General features: G+C 33.4%; 2 protein-coding genes across 3 annotated transcripts in view; one reads left to right on the forward strand and one right to left on the reverse strand.

The window, feature by feature from the left end:
- Positions 1 to 3,229: 3,229 nt before the first annotated feature.
- On the forward strand, positions 3,230 to 18,435 carry LOC131955673 (uncharacterized). The gene is made up of 30 exons (XM_059319870.1): positions 3,230 to 3,480; positions 3,840 to 3,899; positions 4,405 to 4,549; positions 4,984 to 5,180; positions 5,455 to 5,624; positions 5,858 to 6,057; positions 6,507 to 6,598; positions 7,049 to 7,090; positions 7,303 to 7,502; positions 7,605 to 7,698; positions 7,847 to 7,933; positions 8,047 to 8,141; positions 8,282 to 8,682; positions 9,117 to 9,237; positions 9,667 to 10,018; positions 10,323 to 10,394; positions 10,601 to 10,693; positions 10,850 to 10,937; positions 11,272 to 11,397; positions 13,406 to 13,482; positions 13,748 to 13,888; positions 14,231 to 14,358; positions 14,484 to 14,588; positions 14,775 to 14,908; positions 15,540 to 15,626; positions 15,887 to 15,976; positions 16,222 to 16,382; positions 16,873 to 17,062; positions 17,343 to 17,449; positions 17,920 to 18,435. The coding sequence occupies exons 1-30, from the start codon at positions 3,338 to 3,340 to the stop codon at positions 18,104 to 18,106; spliced, it is 4,185 nt and encodes a 1,394-aa protein (XP_059175853.1). The 5' UTR covers positions 3,230 to 3,337; the 3' UTR covers positions 18,107 to 18,435.
- Positions 18,436 to 18,443: 8 nt separating this feature from the next.
- LOC131955674 (protein bicaudal C homolog 1-B) overlaps positions 18,444 to 22,861 on the reverse strand; it is a 66,187-nt gene continuing 61,769 nt past the window's right edge. For both annotated transcript variants that reach the window (XM_059319872.1, XM_059319873.1), the window contains exon 21: positions 18,444 to 22,424. In XM_059319872.1, the coding sequence (XP_059175855.1) occupies positions 22,225 to 22,424 (200 nt within the window). In that variant the 3' untranslated portion in view covers positions 18,444 to 22,224. The remainder of the gene's footprint in view (positions 22,425 to 22,861) is intronic.

Here is a 22,861-nt window from a genome sequence, read left to right on the forward strand (position 1 = left end):
CCCGAAGAGGTATCTGTAAGAAACTCTGATTCTAAGTTGAGAAAATCGAGGAGTTCGGAGTGCCGATCGGTTGGGGGGGGGGGGGGGGGGTGACATCATCAGACTTTTGCAATTTAAACTTTTTTTTAAAAAACTGAGATTTTTTTGTTGTTTCGAAAAAAAAAAACTAGCTTTTTTACTTTCTCGTATATACGAAGTATAGAGAAAGTCTTGTAATCGTGCAAAAAAAATCGAGATTTTTACAAATCTCGACGTTTTACACCTCACTGATGCGGAAAAACATAATTTTGCAATCTTAACCGTATGTCTGTGTGTTTGTGTGTGTGCGTGTGTGTGTCTGTGTGTAAACACGATAACTTGACAGCTAAGTTGATGAAATTTCATATATAAGTATTTTATCAAAATCGTAGATCCGTATCAACTTTTGAGCGATTTCCGATAACCGGAAGTGGTACTTTTTCTACTTTTAATTTTTCAAAAGCCTATAACTTGAGTACTATTTTAGATAGATAAATGAAATTTCACATGCAAGTAGAAGATCTAATTCTCTACCTTCAATCAAATTTTGATTAATTTCCGTTGACCGGAAGTACTAATTTACGCTATTTCCGATTTATCAAAAAACGCATGAAAATTTATAAAGTACTAATAATATTGCGCACTATTATGCATATTTTGTTTTGGCGTTCGATTGGTGCGCAATTTTTTTTCTATGAGATTCTATTTATTTATAAAAAGTTTAAGTAATTAAAAATCATGTCTATCTTCCGAGTTGCCATCCCACGTAGTGTTATATAAGAATATTCGAGAAAGTTTAGGGGAGATCACTCCCGGTTTATTTCTGTTGTAATCGTTTAACTATATTTTTGTATGTGATACGGTGTGGTGTATTTTAATTTCAGTTTTGATAATCGATATTGATATTACGCCCTTTTATTTATTGTTTTTGTTCATTCAATAAACTGAATAAATATGACAGCTCTAAACAAAACTTGTTGCCTTTTTTTTAAACACTTGAAACAAACGCGTTTACCTGTTTCATAAATAATGTGTTGCATTAATTCGTTTATTTTTAAATTTGTTTTCCGGGTTAGTCTGACGACCTACTTTCTAGAGTTATTTTTATTGTGATAAAAATATTAAAACCTAGGTTGGGAAAAGTTACGGAATTATTTAGTACCGGGAATAGGTTTAGCGTTAAGGAATTATAGGTGCGTTCATCTCATATGTCCTATAACGTCATGCGGATATTTTTCTGACATCATGAAGGCGGGGGTTCCCAGCCGGCAGCTTTTTCGACAAAAATTAAGCCCACGCATAGGATTATGTTAGGATAGTATTATTAATAATAATAATAAACTTTATTTTATAGTGGTAACAACAATAAAAACGGAGCATATTATTTTTTTTTTACATTGGCCGTTTTTTAAACACACATAATAACAACAATTTAATTTAAATTAAATAAATAACAACATTTGAATTTTTAAAAAAAAGTAATTAAATATTAAAGACGCGGTAGTAAAATAACATTTAAAATGTGAATTAAAAAATAATTCTACATTGTTATTTATAATGCATTATATATAAACATGATGAAGGAGAAATTCTGCGATGACTCAGTATCTAGGCTACTCCTGATGCTGTGTTGCAGAGGTGTAGCGACCTCTTCTGGCGCCCGGGGACAAACTTTCAATTTGGCGCCCCCCATATATTTTTTGTTTATAATTCAAAACTGCAGCTAAAATGAGCTTTTTATCTTTTTTTCCAAACCTTTATGGCGCCACTAGGGTCGTCGCCCGGGGACATATGTACCCCCCAATACCCCCCCCCCTTCGATACGCCTCTGCCGTGTTGATACAATTTTTACTCGACCACCGTTTAAAGAAAAATTAAGTGGCCTATTCTATACCTCACCGAAAGGAACAGATAGTTAAAAAAAAACTTGGTAAAGTTATCAATATCATGACAATTTCAATTCGAACACCTTTTTAAAAAAATAAATAATTAAATAGCCTATTCCATACCTCACTAAAAAGAACAAATAGTTTTAAAAAAAACAACAACCTGGTATGCATTATCAGACCAGATAGCCTAAGTGGCTATAGATCTAAATACAAAGCTGTATTGGCATAGCTTTTAAAAAAAGCTTACAAATAGTAAGCCAAGTTGAAGGTCGTGCTTATCACATTGTTTTCAACTGCTGTACAAACTGTTTACATATATGGTAGGTCATCGCGACCCTCTTTCACGCGCGCCGTTATAAAATCATGTTTAAATAACAATACGCGAGGGCTAATTAAAACTTGTGATGCTGGAAAAGTACCTCATGTGGCAAAACGAATACTAAGGGAGAGAAAAAAATGTAGAAAATACAACGTTTTTAGATGGACTTCAAGCTCAGAAATCGGGGTAAAACAACACTTGGTTCAAAACAAAATTAAAACGTAGCCCCTGTAAGTTTTTCCGTACGTGATATTACGTATGTACCTGATGGACTGGGATTATATGTTTTTGTGACGATTTGTTGTGTGCTGTTGGGAGGGGGCGGGGGTAAGAAGAAGAACAGGCACACATCTTGACCGAAATAGGAAAACATAATTTATAGAGAACATACTTTGACCAGTGTCCGACCCTCTTCCCCATGAGAAATTTCAAGAACTACCTGGGGGTGGGGGATGACTGAAAGAAACCCTACATATGAAGCATATTTGTCATAGGCGGCCCGGCCGCCATCCATTTTGATTAAAATATTGATAAAGACAAATTTCATAAACTTCTGTTTAGCCTTTAGGCCCCACTTAAGCGATATTATCTTGGTTATTATAATTTCGGATTTCTGTCATATTTTTTTATCAATACTATTTAGAATCTAGGCAAACGATTCTGTCGTTGAGATGATCCGCATGGGGTGATCTAGGTAACATTTGAGCACAGTTGTCACGTTTATATCCACTCCAGCTTTTGACTATACATTGTCGTTTTTATTTTGAGCTTAGAATATCAAATTTGAATATAATATGAAAAAGATAATTTATTTTTTAACCTAAATCACAATATCAGCGCCTATACAGCTCCTATATAAAATTAAAAAAAAAAACTCGTTTTAATACGAACATGCGCATTAATAACAAAGTTGGCTTCAACTGGGAGAATTAAAAAATTACCTGGTATGCTTAGCCCAATGTCTACAATATTAAAATTTTTATCTGGCAACCCTGGCGGTAAATTTAACTTCTAGGTTAATCGAAGGAAGACAAAACAAAAGTAGCAAAGGCTGGCTGTTTTTAGACATAGAGCTAGATTCCAGATCTAGATTTCCACTGAAAGACTTAAAATGGAAGTAGATGATCACGAATGGGAACTAAGTAAGGAAAATGTCCAACCACTTCGACAAGGTCGCCGTATATCATCTCTCGTAGCGGCGTTGCACTCTGATCAAGGAGACGACCAACACAAAATAATAAAGGAACAACAAAGGTAAAAAATAATAATAAAGTAAGACAGTAAAGTAAGAGTATCTTGTCCTCATCTTACTAACTTATATAACTATCTCTAGATGCTAGACTAAAATCTAGATTCTAGAGATCTAAAATCTAGTCTAGATCTAAATCTCAAGTTCTTAACTCCTACAAACCTACACCACACACTGTCACTTACACTACAGTCTACAGTGTCACTAGATTTAGATCTAGATATAGATCTAGTAATAAATCATGGTATCTAGCTTGAAGTATAAAAATGTGTACCCCCTGGTGAGCGATCATTTTAAATTCAAATTTATTTTGTGGCAGACATAAATAATAACATGTAGCCTAATTATTTCTTCAAATTTTCAGTAATTTTGAACTAGAACTTCGTACATATAATGGAGATGATCCCTTTGATGTTTGGTATAGGTAAGTTAGATTTGTTGTTTTTCAGTGGTAAACCTGATTTTATTTCATAGCAATAACTCAACTGTAAAGTAAAATAGTTCATAGTAGAGGTGATATTTTATTTACTTACGATGGGCTTTTTTACTCCAGGGTCAAGAAGTTAGAACTATTATTGATAAACTGAGCGGTTAGTTTTTGGGGGAAAGTGTTCAGTAATACCTAGATTGTTCTGGTCCTCTATACTGTTGACCTATTATAATATTGAACTAATTTAATTTGGTGGTATTGATACCTAAACCTGTTATTCCAAATTTTAACAGTAACACCAGTTAGAAAAGAGATGAACTTGCTGGCATTAAGAAACTCATTTTACAGTCCTAAATGAAAAATGGCAACATTATTTTAAAACAGAATCAAATTATTTATTTTTGCTGTTTTATGCTTAGAACATTTAGAAAACAATTTTGATTGATTGATGTTTTTCAGAATATTTATTATCAGTTGTTTATATGTATTATATTTTCAGATATATAAAATGGACTGAGCAATATTTCCCTAAGGGTGGTCATGATGGACACTTGTTAAAGTTAGTTGAAAGGTGCCTTCGAGAATTTCAGGATGTCGACAGTTACAAGAATGATCCTCGTTTTATTTATGTATGGATAAAATTTGTAAGTAACTGACCTAAAATAGAAAACGTTAAAAAAAAAACTTACTTTCTTCCAGGAATGTTGAAGTAGAGAAGTAGAGCTAGTTTCTTGTGACTTGATTTACTCTCTCTATTGCTCTCTTACTATGTATGAGTTAAATAAATGTGGTTGGGGATATATAATTTGTTTATTAAAGTAAAATATAGTAAAGTTCCCCTTTACACCTAGAGATCCATAAGACAGATGAAGTAGAATTCATGTTTGTTGACCTCGCCATATAAAATTGATGGTGTCAGCACTATGCCCTGCAGCCTTTACTTTCCCTAAAGTGAGTCAGGCATCCAGCAGATCTGGGTGGACTGCAAGATCAAATCTTAATTAATATTTTTGGGTTAGCTTTGTGAATTTTAAATGTACCTTGGTAATATAGTCTTATGATTATTTGTAATTTTTAGGCTAGCATCACAGACGACCCTTCAGAAGTCTATGCATATATGTTTGACAATGCTATTGGTGTTCAAGTTGCAAATCTCTATGTTGAGTGGGCCCTTACTTTTGAGAAGAAAGGAGATAACAAAAAGGCAGATGCAATATTTACAGAGGGCTTAAAACGCTGTGCCGAACCAAAGGATCTGCTGCTACAGAGACAACAGTAAGTAGTGTTAAAACTGTCCTACAGAGTTTTTAACCTGTGCCAGCTTGTACATTCAAATTAGCAGTAAGTAGTGCTAACACTATCCCACAAAATGCAAATTCTATTTTAAATGTTTTTGTATAAACAGAAATTATTTTTATCAAGATGTTAAACATTTATTGATATTGAGACATTATTTTTAGTGACCACAATGTTTTAACAGTGTACTGTGAATGATCTTTTAAGATTTAAATAACTTGCTTGTAATTGATTATACAACAAATAATTCCAGACAGTTTCAGAGTAGAGTTGCGAAGAATATCACTCTCCAAATAGCTGAAAGCCAGAATCCAGGTATGGACATAGGGAGTGATGCAGATAAGAGGACAGCCTTAGTTCGACTAAAGCCAACAGGATCATCCCACAAAGTTGGTGCTGCAAGAACAGGATCTGTTGTTTTAGGCATGTTTCTTGTTCAATTTTTAAATTATCGTTTTACCTTAGTTCTCTATTGCAATGTTACTGAGCACTGTTATAAAGTAAAATAATTAAAAATTAATAAAATTTAAACAATGTCTATGTTTGTCAATACAATAAAAAAATTAACACAAGGGTCTTTATGTTATTACTATAATTAAATGATAAATAAATTTTAACTATAAAATATTTAAAAGTAGTTTATATTTATATTCCAGGCTCAGCTGGCTCTTTGAAAAGTTCCCATGTACCTGCATCCAAGCAGATCCCGTCTCGTGGTATTCCTATTTTCCAAGACAGTGAAAATAACCCAGAAAGTATACAACCTCAGCAGACATTTGAGTGGCAGTCTCTACCAGTAAAAGCAATCAATAACAGGGAGAATGATAAGAAGCCAGGGGTTTGGACAGACGCTAAGGTTTGATGTGTTTATGCTATAAGGGATCAGGCATATATTGTGACAAAAAAATGTGTGTGTTTCCTATCCCAAAGATCATTGAAAATCATTTAATTACTTAGACAATCTTTCCTCTCTTTTTAAAATTTCTTGGAACCCTCTCCCCCTCCCAAACATGAAACAATATATAATTGCATTGAATGAATTTTTAAATAAAATATGGGGGGAGGGGCTGTACAAATTAAGCACACTAAAGAATATATAAAGCATAAAGAATATGCTGATAAAGGGAATGTTGTTAGACATTGCTTACTACCACCACCCCACATAACGATAAACTACTACTTCAACCCCATCTAATTTAGTTTGCACATAATCCATTACAACTGTATCATAGAGTATATATATATATATATTGGAGCCTACTATCAATACACTTTAATCAGGCTCCAGATTTCATGTATTACCAGGTGAAGCAGAAACCAGGTTCTGTGCCTGAGGTTCCCCCGCCAGCCCCTTTTCAAATCCACCAAGATCAGGATGCTGAGATTTTATCCCATATGTAAGTCAATGAGTCTTGTCTTTGAGATTAGAAAAATTTCTGCACTGTTGTCCACAAATCAATTGCTTGGCAAGTCACTGAAAACTTCTAATCCTAAATTCAAGATGTATAGTAAAAAAGGTTTCTGTCCTAATAAATTAACTTTATTATTTCATTTTCTACACTGTATGTAGTCTGTCTATTGGTTAATGTGATAATTAGCTATCGAATAATCATACAAATGTATAAACAGCAGCCTGGAAAGGCCAGGGGAAAAAATTATTTTTTCTTAGAAATCTATTCAACAGTCCAAATATAGAAATGTGTAACATTGTCATGTCCTTTCTGAGTCAGAATCATAATCACAATCCCAGTGATTTGTTTTACATGTATGAGTTTCTTTTGCCTATCCAACATTCTCCACAAATATTACTGTAATTAAATGTTTATTTATAAAACATTTTTGTTTAGAACACCAAGAAAAACAACACTGATCAACACACAACCTCTAAGGTAAGTTCAAGTTGTTTTTTTTTAAGTTAATTACTTTTCAAAATAATAATGATCTAATCATACTTGTACCATTTCAGTGAGAGTTCAGGTACTCTATAAGATATCAAATCTCTGAAATTATTATTTCTCAAAAAAGGTTTTATATTTTATATTATACGTAAGATATTAATAAACAAACCCATGTTAAGCTATAAGACTTTCTTTTCCCGCAGCTCGCGTAAAGCTATACAGAAAGATCTTCTGTGCAACATAAAACAGCCACAGTCTTCTTCAGATTCTGGTATCCCCATGTATCAAAAACTTAAGGTGTACCAAGGTCTTGAAGAGTTTAGCTTTGAGGAGCTTAGGGCTGTCAAGTATTTGCAGCGAAAGAGAGAGAGGGAAATGGAAGCAGAGAGACTTCGTAAAGAAGGTTAGCAAAATCTGTTTCAGTTTATTATCTTTTAAAGATGTTTGTTAAGCTAAAAAAAAATTTTAACAAATGTAGCTGTCATTTAAAATCTTTTCATTTTAGAGGAACAAAGACAAAGAGAAGAGATTTTACTCAAAGAACTTGAGCAAGCCAAGGAAAGGATAGCTTTGCTTCAAGCCCAATTAAGTATTAACAGGTATAAGTTTTTCTTTGTTATTTATTTAATTTATATTGTTAGCTGATAAAAATAATTTATATCATCAAGACGGTGCAGTCAAAATTTTAATCCAGTTTAGAGAAATTATTTTGTAATACAATTTTAATGCTGTCTTAATTTCCTCTAGTTCTGGTAGCTCGCAAAAGTTATCTGTCTCTAATAGTGATATAGGACATCCGCAGGTACTTGCATCACCATTAAATGCTCTAGACAGGTCAGTGGTCATTTTATTACCTATACTCCTGGTACAGTGCTAGATATTTTTTTTTTACTTAAAGCAGTTTAACCATGTAGAACAAAAACCTTAATTTTATTTTATTAATTCAGTCACTCATCGTCTGATAACCATGAGAAAATGGAAGTCACTGACTCAAAAAATGAAATAGTAACACCAGTAAATATTACCAATCAATCTTCTTATGGTATGTATGACATGATATTCTGTTATGGAATCATCTCTTGTATTCATATTTATGTGTTAATATAGATTAGTTATGCATGAAATACTTTTACAAATTGGCTTATTAAAGTAAAATATTCTGTAATATTTGTGCACTTCTAGCTAAGCCTGGATACTCAGGGATAACGCCAAGCTTTAACACCTCAAGCAACTCCTCTGGAGGCTTATCCTCTGCTAGCACCTCTCTCTCAGGCATGGTGAACAGATCTAACAGCGCAGCCACAAGTAGCGTCAGAGCTTTTGTACAGGGCAAACATTTCCCTCCAGCTCATCAGTCCAGTCTCACCCCATCTCTGCTTGCTTCAAGCAGCACCAACACCAGTAGCTGCAGCAATGAAACCCCAGCTAGCCACCCTAACACATCATCAGTTCCCAGTGATACACCTCTGATGTCCCTTAAAGCCTGCGAGTCTTTCAGTGCCTCTCAAGGCCTTTCAAACCTTAGCCACTTGAGCACACCACACAGAGGTCCTACGCCAGATAGCTTTACATTTAAAAAAGGGGTATGTTTACGTTTTGACCATTGGCTTTCTTATAAAATATTGATTACTCTTATTCAAGAGTATGAGCCTCCAGCATTAACTGTTAAATGATTTATTAATTTTTTTTCCTTTTTCTATGCCTATACTATTTAAAAATCTGTTTTTATAAAAACAAATATTTCATATATTTATCTACTTAAAAAAAATAAAGCTCCCCTTTCAGACCTAAATTCCATAGGACAGATGAAGTAGAGCTCATATATTTCTTCTCCTCAGTGTATGAAGGGATAGTGTCGTCAGCACTATGCCCAGCTGCTTTTACTTTCCCTAACATGACTCAGGGGAGTCGAGGTACTAAAGTCCATGATTAGAACTTTTGAGTTAGTTGTCAAGTGCTCCACCACACAACTGTCCCATCCCATCTACTTATGTATCCCAAATAAAATTTCTTTCAGAGTTTGACTGCAGCATCTCCTACAGTATTTACTAAAGAGGCCATGCAGTTTGTGAATGGAATGTTGTTTAATACATCTTTCAACAATGACAGTCAAACTGCTGATTTAGAGTTTATTAGTGGTGAGTTTTCTATTTTATGTTGGGTTGTGGCAGGGGTCGGCAACCTTTTGAAGCCGAAGAGCCAAAAGTTACAATTTTCAAAATTTCCCTGATTTTAAAGAGCCACTAACATTTTTTTTATTTCAAATATTTTATTTTTTATTAAGATTATTAGTATTTGTACAAGGAGCTGGAGAGCCGCAGGTTGCCGACCCCTGGGTTGTGGTAATCAGATATAGTAGTCTTTATGTGGCTGGCTTTTTAGTTTTACTTTCTCTTATATTGTAATTGTATGATGAAAAAAATTGATATTTTGATAAATCTTGTTGTTTTAAACATTTTTGAGTCAGAAAATGAATTCCTTGTCTGTTATGTAGCTCACTCCTACTTTAAAATTTTTTCTTTTTTTTTTCCAATTTACTTTATTTAAATTTTATTAATTGTATACAGCAGCTTCAAAGCCTGTGCATCGTGCACCCTTTGAGATTTATGACGGCTCCACTGCACCTAAGGTCCATGGTCTAGTCAATACAGAGCGAAGACCTTTTGTAATATGTGAAGACAGGCCAGTTGATCCTCCGAGACAAAATTTAGTGGCCCCTGCACATGCCCCTTTTAAAATCCTTGAAGATGATTGTGAATATAGAGCCGCTGATCCTCCTAGACAAAATTTAGTGGCCCCTGCACACGCCCCTTTTAAAATCCTTGAAGATGATTGTGAAACCCAGCGCCAGGCTTTGAAAAGTTCTAACCGCGGAAAAGGTCTCCAGATCTTCTGCGACTCTGAGAGTAAAGAAAATATGTATGTTGATTTCTTACTTATTTTTAAATATTACATATTTAGTGCTTATGGCTATAGTACTTATATAGAACACTTTCAGTAGTTAATTTTCTAACCCAACCACTTGACTTGCATCAAACACCATTAAGAGTGAAGTCATGCACAGAAATTCTACTTCACACACAATTTGTTTGGGTCATGTGTCATTTATCCTTTAGTATACATTTTTTATTTTATTGAATGATGCAGCTGTTGAAGATGTTAATGACCAAATCTATGTAATAACAGTCACTAGTAAGGATAAAAAAAATGATTTGTTCCATAGGCCTAAAGAAAAGATGGCCACTTCACTCAAGGCATCCACAGGAATCCAGATCTATTGTGATGCTGAAAATGAGTAAGTCAGCTATTTTTTAAAAAACGTTTTATGTTATTTGGCTTAAACAAAGTTGGATGTGATACTTTTGAACAGACATTTTACACCAATGATTTTTTCTTTCAAGGCAACAGAATGTACCAATGTTTTTTTCTTTCTAGAGAACAGCATTTACCAATGTTTTTTCTTTCTAGAGAACAGCATTTACCAATGATTTTTCTTTCCAGAGAACAGCATTTACCAATGTCTGTAACCAAAGAGAACAGCTGTAGAAAGGGATTTGAAATTTATACTGATGGTCAGCAAGACATTGAAAATGGGTAAATTTGGTTTTCTCAAGAATTATTCTCAAGCAAGCTGTTCTTTGTAAACATAATGGGTTAACGTAGATTCAACAGCACGAAAGCTGTTGGGAAAAAATCATATTTAAGAAATCTATCATTGCATATGCAACTTTTTAAAACTTATATTTACAGCCTGAAGGCAATGAGTGTGAAAAAGAATGCATGTCGCAGCCTAGGGTTCCAAGCTTATGATGTTGAAATGGCAGATGGTGACCAGGAGGTGAGTGGACAGTGTGCTTGTAACTAAAACCTTAAACTACTGATTTAGATTGATTTTTTTCCTGTTCTTCCACCATGGTCTAAGAATGAGCAGATAATTTTAGAGGTCAAATTTAGATCAATTTTAAAGCAAATATTTTTAGCTCACTTCATTTAGAGTGAATTACCTAATAGTGAAAAATAAAACAAATATAAAAACATTGGTCTCTAAAATGTGTAAGAGATCTCATGAGCGACCAATGGTCATATTTTCTTATTTTTAGTGCACCAAAAAGCTTATCATCATACGGTCTTTTGTGTATTATTTCTAATAATTTTGTATACCAATGTTTTAGTGTCAGTTTGCTGACTACACCATAGAGTGCCAGGCTAAGAATGATTTGACTCTGGCCCCACTAGATAGTTTTGTCGTTCAAGCTCGATTAGCCTCAACTCCATGTGCTGCTAACTCACAGTCATCTGTAAGTCTCACGGTCAAACCCCATTTACATTTACCGACATGTTTACTATGCATACATGTCTAGAGAAAAAAACTCGCAACAAGTTATGTGGAAATATTTTCCCACTGAACAAGTGTTTTTACTTGTTACATTTTTTCCCACGTTTTCTTTAACTTGCTTTCGCGTCTGTTTGTTTGGTTCTCCAATCAAATCTTGCGATCGAAATTTCGGGCACTTCCCAGTTAGCTAACGCGCTGAAATTTTCAGGAAAGCTTTGTTTCCCATGACAATAGAATATTCAATTGTTATTATTACTAAATTGATCCATGGAAAATTTTTATTGATCATTTTAGGCCCCTATATATTTGTACAAAAAAAGGGACATAACCTAGTAATTGTAATTTGATGAAAACAAGGTTCGGTATTCTCCCTCTTTTGGCTTACTGAGTAGTGGTCACGCGGTGTTTGTGTACAAACAACGGTGAAAGAAACGGCAACACAGAAAAAAGGTCGATTGGAAAAGGCACGTGTTTTTTACGAGTTGTCTTCGTTTACCCAAAAAAAAAAGTGAATGCGAGAAGATAAAATCGATAGCAAGATTTGAATGCAAACAAACAGACAAAGACTAAAAGTAGAAAATAATTATCATTAAAAAAGTTTTAAAAAACCCACGTTTTCTGATTGAACTAAAAAGTAGATAATAAATGCTATACATCACAATAATGCAAGCGATCACTCTACTATAAGCGATGAAAAACGTGGGGCGCCGTTATTTTCTTACAGTTTTTAATACTGTTGACTCTCTACAAGCTCCCTAATAAAACTCAATAGTATTATCCAATCAATAGTAATATAACTTTTACATCTTATATTAACAATGACCGATAAAAAACTTTTACTTCGGCGCCCCACGTTTTTCATCGCTTATAGTAGAGTGATCGCTTGGATAATTGTGATGTATAGCATTTATTTTCTACTTTTTAGTTCAATCAGAAAACGTGGGTTTTTTAAAACTTTTTTAATGATAATTATTTTAGACATGTATAGTATAAACATGCTGAAGAAGCCAGAGAAGTAGCTTTTGGGGAAATACGCTTTTTCTGTTTGAGGATAATTTCCCATAAAAAAAAAATCCAAATTCTTTCAGCCAATCAGTTCTTTTGCTTGCAAATAATAAACAGGTGGATTTATTTGAAGACCTATTTAATTCAAGTCAGGAATTAATGAAGTCAAGAAAATCACTATTTAAGAGAGAAAAAAAAAGTATATATACTCTATGATATATACATATGATGTAAAGTTAGTTATTTTGAGTTTATTATTACTTTGAAAAATACTAGATCCATTTACATAGTCTAAGCTTTGACACAAGTAAATGATTTATTATAATTTATTATAATTTGATCATACAATTTACCAGGGCCTTGATTTATTTGTTTTTAAAATTATGTTTCAGTTTTTTAAAATGACTAAAGAAATCTTGAAATAACTGAATTGTTTGAAAAAATTACGGCTGCTACTACTGCCCCCTATCTTCCTGCTCAAACACCCCGCTTATAAAAAAATTCCACTTTTTTTTTCTTTTTGCGGCCTCTTACATCTCTGTAGAGTGTATTCGTTTAAGCTCACTTGTTTATAACTGATATGACTATATACATGCAACTTCCACATTGTGACAGTTTTTATTGTACTCAGGGAAATCTTGTTCCACTAGTTTTATGTTGTTCAATGAAAGATATTTATAAGGGTGCCATGTAGAGCACACAGTTGCTAACTTGTAAGTTCCTTGAGTTTCTGAGTATATCCCTTCATGAGCCTCATTATCAGAAACTGGTGAACTCTACTCAATCAACCCTATTAACAGTGTCTATTTAACAAATATTTAACAAAATACCTTGACCCTCTTTACATCAGAGCAAAGGCAGTCACTTTGGTTTTAAAACTACCATTGCAATATTGCATAATATATAGATGATATTTGAAATCATTTAAAGAAACATAATGAAGTTAATTTTACCCTTGCTTCAAGAAAATGTGTGAGTCTACATACTCAAGTTCTGTTACTGCAGAGAACATTGAGAGAAATACTCCTTCCAAGCATCTCAGGTGAGACAGACATAGCATCCAACAATTCTTCATCAAACTATGCATATAAATAATGCTTATAATTAAACTAACTTGTCTTAACATACATATTTTAAAGCAAAAATTTCATTTTGGTATTTGAAGTACATTACATTAGTTTTGTTTGGAAGAATAAATATTAAAAACAAAATTAAGATCGAAAGGTCATTTATAATAAAATTGAACTTTTTCAAAGAAAAAGTTGTGAAATTTTGAAAATGTTCTAATAATTTTATTTTTTTACCAGTCCCATCTTTGAAGGAAGTGGGGATGGTAGTGGAGAATCATGTCAACAGACAACACACTATAGGAGTGGCATTGAGCCAAGTAAACTACACACAGAAGAATCCATTCCACAGAAAAATCTGGTACAAGAAAGTATTCACAGGTTAGTGATAATCAAATCAAGTACTCATAAACATGTGTTACAATCATTGAGGTGACGTAATAAACAGGCAAGTGTCACTATACTCACATATATACACAGACCAGTGTCACTATACTCACATATATACACAGACCAGTGTCACTATACTCACATATGCTAAGACAAATTTCACAATACACAAATAGACAGACATGTGCCATATTAGACAAATGTTTTTTAAAAAGTTGTCATTTTTTTTTTTGTTAAACATATGTGTGTTATGTTGTTCTCATACAAAATACAGTGTAAAGTAACAAACCATTGTAAATAAAATGTAAAAAAAATCCTCTCCTACCACCACAGTGATGGATACAATGAGAGCCCATTGGACAGAACCTGCCAACATTTTATTGATACAACAACCTGCCTGCCAGAGCCTGAGAACCCTGCTCAGCTGGCTTTGATTGATCCGTTTGATGATAATGTTATTGGTAAAATAAAATTTTTATGTTAACAACCCTGTATACAGTATAATTAAATTATATGACAGTGTTAGTCATGCTCGATTGTGAGTTTTGTTGATAATTTTCTTACAAACACTTGTTTCTATTTTCAGCCTCCATCTTAAACTCACTTGAACCTCCATTATCTGATTACCCAAACATTCACTTATCCTCTGGCCCAATGCCTGAAATCAAGGAAATGTCCTACCTCTCAGACCGTAAGTTTTCTTGATGTTTCATTGAACTCTATAGTTTTACACTACTTGATGGTACACTTTGTTAAGTTACTACAATGGTACATCAGCTCCCATTGCATTTTCTATTTATTTTAAGCCATCTATTGTAAAAATGACAAGGAAATTAATTTCTAACCATGGCTATGTCTGTTCCTTTTCTCTCGATAGCCACAGCAGATATGTTCATCACTATTGATAAGTGCATTGGCGAAGGGGGCTATGCTAAAATCTATAAAGGCTCAACAATATTTCTAGAAGCTGATGAATATACAGTGTCTGGTAACCTAGAGAAAGTTTTAAAGGTGAGGAAAAATATCAATTTTATACAACAGGGGACATGGAATCTAAAATAGCAGCTAACTCTAGCTGTTGATACCCTAATTATTTTAACATCATCATGTTTTCCTGTTTGTGCCCAAGACACTTGCGGCAGATAAAGAGTTCATCTGTTTCAGTAACCTTGGTATATGAAGGTGTAGTGTGGTCAGCATTATGCCCAGCTGTCTTGGTTTCCCTAACCAGTCAGGTACCCATCAGAGCTGGGTGGACTCAAGGATGTCTACTTTTGTTCATTACCCTAATTATTTAGGTGTCTTGTACTATTTTAAAAAATCTGGACCCAAATATCCTATGGTGGCCAACTATATGCTAGTGTATATTGTTACACTAGATTAACCCATTACTTGTATCTGGTTGTTCATTGTGTGTAGTAAGTAGAGTGATTTAGAAATTTAGCTGCTCAACTTTTTATGCATCAATGCTAAGTTAACACATCACAAAGATTTCTAGATATTGTTTATATATGACTTTACTTATGTTTACTGTTTATGGTCTATCTATTGTCTTGAAACTTGACTTTTCTCCTACATGACTGTTTATGGTCAATATATGGTGAATATGACTTGAAACTTTACTTTTCCCATCTGCCTGTAGGTTCAGACTCCCCAGTGTTACTGGGAGTTTTATGTCAGCTACGAACTCAGGAGGAGACTTGCACAGCTCAAGTGTAAGATGGATGTGGTATGTGGATCTCATTCTTTCTAAAAACTTTCTCCTCAGGCTTTGGAGGCCTAGTTTTATAGACTAATACAAGTCTAACCTAAATCTTTGTGTACTTTCTAAACTTTACTTAAATTATGTTTAAATCTCACCTTTCTTGAAATGATTGTATGTTAATGTACCATCAACATCAAATGTTAATGTATCAACATCAAATGTTAATGTATCAACATCAAATGTTAATGTACCATCAACATCAAATGTTAATATACCATCAACAGCAATCAGCTGTGATGGAAGTGGAAAAAGGATTGTTCTACAGTGATGGAAGCTTGTTGATGATGAAATATGTTTCTGTTGGCTCTTTACTTGTAAGTTTGGTTCTAATATTGTGTTGACTTTTGACTATCAGATTCAAATTCAAAGAAAGTTCATATCTTTTACTTTGTTTTTTATTATAGGAATTAAAAATAATCCACACTAAAGATGGTAAAAAATAACCAGTTTGGCTCTGAAAAGCCTTCCAATTATAAATTTTATTACCATGAGTAAAAGCAATAGATCTAAGTTCTGTTTATTAATGACCACTATGTATTGTAAAATATTCTCTGGACAGAATGTGGTGAACCTGTACAAAAATGACAGAAATTTGCTCTCTCATGTGGAACCTTTTGCCTGTCTGCTGACCATTGAACTGCTGCACATGTTTGAGCAGATTCACAAAACTGGTTTTATCCATGCTGACGTCAAGCCTGACAACTTTCTTTTCCTGGGACTGTAAGTTTATATCTACAACAATAGCATAGCTCAGATTTCTTGTCTTACAAATATGCTACAACAATAGCATAGCCACTCAATGTCATTGACCTGGTGGGCTGAGTGGTACCAGGCCACCATTGTTGACATGGACTACAAACATTTTTGTCCATAGTCTTATGAGTACCTTTACACTTTAAAAAAATATTTTGTGAACGTCTAATTTATTATTTACATAACTGGTAATTACCAAAACAAATTAAAAAGGATTATGTTAAATATTAATAAATAAATTAAATTTATACAAAAGTGATGCTAAAAATACAAGTTTAAATTTGTTACAAATAATTTTAACCATAGCTTAGTCCACATCACATGTTTAATACAAAGATTTTATTCTAACCACCTATCAAAATTTTCTACTGTCTATTACACAGCTTCAGTAACACTCAATTACTATTTATATTAGTTTAAATAGAACTGAATAAACTAACTTGAAACCTAATGTCAGTCCTAGCATCAAGAAGAGCAGCAACCCTGAGGAAGTCTTTGGGTCTTGTCTTCGTCTGGTGCAGCTGATTGACTTTGGTCAAAGTATTGACATGACTAAGTTTCCTCCTGGGACAACATTCCGTGCCAAGCTGGCCACATCAGGGTTCCAGTGTATTGAGATGATGACCAACAGACCCTGGACCTACCAAGTAAGATTCTAAGTGCTGGTCTTGTTAGATTAACCCTTTCAGGATCAAATAGTTCACAGAATACACTGACTGGTTAGTACTATGCCCAACCCCCTTTTTTTAATAACTTTCATAGATTAGGTATTACACATTAAGGGTTAATAGACAGTGTAAAAAAAACTTTATCACTCTGACCCTTTGTCATACTAGTTTAACACAAAAAATGTACTTGTAAATGTTAAATTACATCTTTTGTATGTGCATATTTTATTTAGATAATCCTCAAATATTTGTTCCACAGACTGATTTGTTTGGCCTGGCTGGGACTATACACGTTGTGTTGTTTGGATCTTATATGAATGTCTATCAGGAACATGGAGTCTGGAAGGTTACTGGCAACTTTGTCAGGTAAATATTAATCTCTTGATTCTTGTAAGCAAGTGGTTTTTTTTTTTATTCCTGTAAGCAAGTGGTTTGCCAAGACTACAGCTGTATTGCGTTTTGTTGTAATGATGCTTCATGCATTGGAATAAATAAAAATATAGCATATTACAACCACTATGATTATATAAGTGAATTCAATGATGAATAAATTGGCTTTATATAATTTATACATCAGTCATTGAGTTCCTTGTAAATTTGAATGGATTGAATTCTTTCATTACACCAAAAGGTGAAACAGAAACATTTGTGAAATAAAATGTTTCATAAACAGCAACAAAAGAACCATTTTAAAAAAAAATCTCTTTGAGAATTGACCGAGATAAATGAATAATACAGATGGTTATAAGGAATTATTGAAGAAGTGTAGTATGGTTAAAAGTTGAATAATTGAAGAAGTATTTGAGAACTATGTTAACAAAAAAATGTCTCAACAGGAAGTGGAACGTGTCCTTATGGAAAAAACTGTTCAAGGAGCTTCTGAATATACCATCATGTGACCAGCAGCCAGACCTGGCATCTTTAAGACAAGAATTTGAGGACCACTTCATGCAAAACTTGATCCCAAGCTACAATGATTGGATGCCACAAATCAAGAGAAAGCTAGAATACAGCACTTCTTAAAGCAAGATTTCTACGATTGTACTTTAATAAAAACCTAAGTAATTGAAATGCTCGTCAGATTTGTTGTACTGGTTGAACAGTAGGCAATTGTGCCAGTTTAATGAACTACTTCATATGGTTCATATTGGAATTATTTATATTTTTGTCCATTTTATTCTAGGGGTTGAATTTGAAATATTTGGTATTTCTTACTGTTATGTCCTAATCAACTTGATTTTAGAATTGTTTTAAATTTTTGTACATTCTATTTGTTGCATTAATTTAATATACTTTTAAAAAAAATTTCTTGCTACAAATATGTATACCTACAATTCATTTAATAAATGTTTCAACAGTACAAATGTATTTATATAAATGTAACATTAATAACTGTTTAGAATGTATTTTGTAAAAAAATTTCCTCAACTAAAATTGTGCCTTATATAGAGTCAGTAATTACTAGGTAATCCATGAACTTTAAGGAGCTTGTAAAGATAACTAATATGTTTTTGGTCTAAAAATGTACTTTATGCACAATTTTTAAAAACAAGAATAAAACAAAGAATGTTTTAAAATGTATTTCTGTAATTGCATAATTCATATCACTTCTCATCTGAAGATTTTCTCAACTAAATTTAAGACAAAAAGAAATAAATCAAATAAGATTTAAAACAGCTCAAATAATACTAGCTGGTGAAAATGGACGGATCTACAACTAAAATCTTAATCATAAAAAAAAAAAAGTTGAACCCTCAGACAAAAATAATCAAAATTCTACTTTAAAACAAGCATATTAGAATTAACATCTGTAAGCTATTCATAGCAGCAGTGACCCAAAGACAACATCAGAATCATACCATTCATACATGACAACATTAGAAAAACCTTAGAATGACTTTGGCTGCTCTAAGCAGGCAGCTCAAGCACCACATTTCACTGGCCAGAAACTGTAGACCTCAGCAAAGCCAAATTTAAAAGAATTAATTTCAATAGGTTCTTTAGAAAAAATAATTTTGGACTTGTTTTTTTGGTAAATGCTCCAGTGATTGTGTGGGTGAGCTGCCAGCCTCTTCCCCACAGCCTGTGTGGATTGTGTCATTGGTAAAGCCAATCTTATAAAGCTTCATGGACCATCATGTTTTCAACCTAATCGCAGTTCATAGTGCTTCAAAAGAATACATTTGTCAATGTGTTTTTTTTCTTATCATGGCAATTTGTGAGGAAAACCCCCTTATTTGTTGGGTAATACTGCAGATTTTTCCCACTAACCATTATAACTTATATAGGTACATTAGTCAAAAGCTTCATTTTTTCTCTTGAAATAGCTTTATAACACTAACAGACAGCAAAAATAATTAAATGGTAATTAAAATTTTGAGTGAAAATTACAAGTTTTTTATCAAATAAAAAAAGTTTTTAATTTTTAAAAGTACACTACATTCAAATAGATATAACATCAAACTTGAAATAGATTCTAAGTGAAAAAATTTAAGATTGAATGTAGTTTGGGGTGCAGATAATTAATTACCATTCGTCAAAGTTAGGAATGTCGAGTCTAACGAGCTCTAGATAATGAACCAGGTTGTTGAGAACATGAGGGCTGGGGTGGGCGCGGTGGATCTTGCTTGGGGTAACAACATTGAAAAATTGAACCAAAAATTTTAAAATGAATTATTGAGTTAAACAACATAAACTTGGTTATTTGTTTGTATTTGAGCATACAGAAATAAAAACATTTGGTATATACAACTATGGACAAACACTCTAGTCCCAAAAACCATCAGCATCTTACATCATCAATAACAAGTTATGGAATCATCTAGTTGGATAATTACACCAACTTTCCCAACCACTTCATAAACACATTCTATTTAAACAAACCGATATATTGTTTCTGTTGCTATATTGGGACGGAAAAGTTAATATATTTACAAATTGGGATACAGCACCAAAGGAAAAATGATCACAGTTATATAAACATGCATTGTTATATACAGATATATTGTAAAAATGAGTCTGTGTGACTTGCCAACCATTTGGCTGTATGTAAAATACCACAGCTTGTAAGGGGAGTAATCTATGTGAGACAGGAAGTTATCACCAAGTTTTGTTTGCGCTTCCTCGGAAACCAAGATGGAAGCCAGTTCTACATTTCCCTAGTGTAGAAACTCAACAACAATTTTTAATAAAAAAAGACTGCTGCTTAAAATAATGAGTGGATAAAAATAACAAATGGTATAACAAAGGAGAATACATCCTGACAACCACTAGAAAAATGTAACTAAAACTGTGGAGAGAGATGTGCGAGGAGTTATCAACAAATCCTGTGACTGATCAAGCAGTCTGATATTCATGTCTAACATTTAATTTACCACAGCTTATTAAAAAAAAAAGTGTAACTCCATTAAAAGTATTAAAAAAACCAACAACCATGAATTGACTTATATTGTCAAATGTGTTAAGAAATTAATAAAAAAAACATGAGTTGACTTATCAAATGACCAGACAGACAGGCCAGCACTGGTACAAAGCTTCACTAACCTTTCAAGTGCGTATAGGAAAATTAAAATAGGCAATCTAACTCTTTGCTACATTATAGATTTTTTTAAAAATTCTATTTATGTGTAGTAGAAGCGAGAGAAAGGTAACTTTGGATTTAAGTGGGTTTTTTTTTTGTAATGTCAAGGAAAAATTCAAGTGGTTTGAATTAAATGATACATTTTTCTGGAAATATTTATAAATAAGTAATTTCAGTGTGGTAAAATTAAGAGAAAAACTTGTGGTTTAGATGTTATGTAAAGGAAACAACATATGTGGTTTTAATACAATTTTAAGGGAATTAACCAAGAGGTTTAAACAAAAGGGAAACAACTTATTGTCAGTGGTTTAAATCTAAGATTTACATGTAAAAGATGAAATGTATTAGTATTAGAGAACTTTAAATGTGAAGAAAACAGCCAGTTATACAGTTATTTTAAAAAGTAGTTTCAAATGATTAGGGATTATGTGAATTAGCTTGTTCCTAAAAACCCAATTATTTAAGTCCAAAAGGTTGAAAATGTCATTTTGATAATACATTAAAAAGCTTTAAAATTTTTATTTTTAAAAAGTGATAAAACTGTACATGAAAAATTATTATTAGTCACTGCTGCATAAAAAGAAATGAATCACCTTTAGTAAAACTAAGAGTCAAAAATGCAATTTAACTTTTAATAAAATAATAAATAGTTGGCACAAAGTTTGGTCAGCAGCACCTTTAGGCAGCTTTATCAAATTTACAATTGTATCCAGCAATTTGGATAGAAAAATACTGCTCTCATCAACACAAACGTAGAAAATGAATAAGACATTGCATAATTTGTGAAGATAAAAAAAATAAAATGCCATCTGATGTTTTCTAACAACAGAACGGGGGCAAGTCCATTTATGGCATCCACATGGAGGGGGGTGGTGTGATGAGTTTGATGGTCAGCCATTGCTGACTTGCGATGACTGGGGTGGTGTTATTAGGCCTATGTGGAAGTCCACATGCTGAATCAATAAACTTATAAGCAACAAAAAAGAAAACAATTTATCTCAATACAAAATGTTTCTGATTGAAACATCAGAGATTACATTTTAAAAATTCTGGGCTACTTATAGATTAGTTTTATAAGGATAATAAATTCTGGAGTGGGGGCATTGTTTGAAGGGGATTAATGTGGATATCATAAATGGATGGCTCCACAACAAATTAACAATAACTCCTTTAATCTAACAGCAGAATTTACTTTTTTTCAAAGTAATTTTTTGAGTCAAAAAGTTTAAATTTTTTAAACTTAAAACAATAACAGGAAATAGAAAAAGTTAACAATAAAAAAAACCAACATCAAGCAAGATCCACTGCTCAAATTTGAGCAAGATTGTTGTCATGGGAACAAGAGCATCCATTCAATAAAATTTCGTCCTATGAGTTGTTACGTTATAAAAAAAACAACTGAATGACCTTCTCTCACGAGAGACAAAACACCAGCTGATCAACAAGTTAGGTCACATGACCAGCTGACTGTTATTGATTGCTGTTTGAAATGAGCTTCATTGGACGGAGGATTGAAATTGTCACACAGTTATCTACCCTGTTTGCTGGTTTTTTGAGACTTTCACCAGTGACCGTTAAGGCTACCAAGGTCAGGGCCACCGCGAGCACTCATCAGAGAAGGGGTGGGGTTGGGGGAGGGGAACAGCTCACTGCTGCCGCTGGACAACTCCCTGTCTGGACCCTGGGGGCTGGAGGCCACATGACCCATGGAGGATGTCCTTGAACTTGCAGCAGGCAGCAGAGTGCCGCGTTTGTTCAAATCTGAGAAGATAACGTTGGGTTAACAGTAACACACATTGTATTATTTGCTCTCTCTATAGTGACATCTGGTACCATACAAACCTTATAGGGCAGGTGAAGTTAAGTTCATCTGTTTTAGTGATCATGGCATATGAAGGGTTAGTGTTTTCAGCACTGTGCCCAGCCGCCTATACTTTCCCTAATGAGAGTCAGGTACCCATCATAACTGGGTGGGATCAGGGATGTCATACAAACTTGAGCCCTGGATCCAAACTCAAGACTTTCGGGGTAGCAATCAAACACTCTACCATTAGACCACATTGTTCCTTCCAGATACTAACCATAACCCAAATTTTAGTCCTAATCCTAAAATTCATGATATAAACCAATAATAAAATTGTATAGTGTTATATTACACTAGCTGCCCCCCCCCTCCACTATTTGAAGACAGCAGAGAC

The sequence above is a fragment of the Physella acuta genome, unplaced genomic scaffold (assembly GCF_028476545.2).
Source record: "Physella acuta isolate Inbredline_101_S28 unplaced genomic scaffold, ASM2847654v3 ptg001092l, whole genome shotgun sequence".
Lineage (NCBI taxonomy): Eukaryota > Metazoa > Mollusca > Gastropoda > Physidae > Physella > Physella acuta.

Bases quoted from the DNA above. Each gene is read 5' to 3' on its own strand.
- LOC131955673 (XM_059319870.1), top strand. From the start codon at position 3,338: ATGGAAGTAGATGATCACGAATGGGAACTAAGTAAGGAAAATGTCCAA. The intron at 4,550-4,983 runs GTAAGTAACTGA...TGTAATTTTTAG, and splicing joins TTTATGTATGGATAAAATTT to GCTAGCATCACAGACGACCC. The intron at 10,938-11,271 runs GTGAGTGGACAG...CCAATGTTTTAG, and splicing joins TGGCAGATGGTGACCAGGAG to TGTCAGTTTGCTGACTACAC.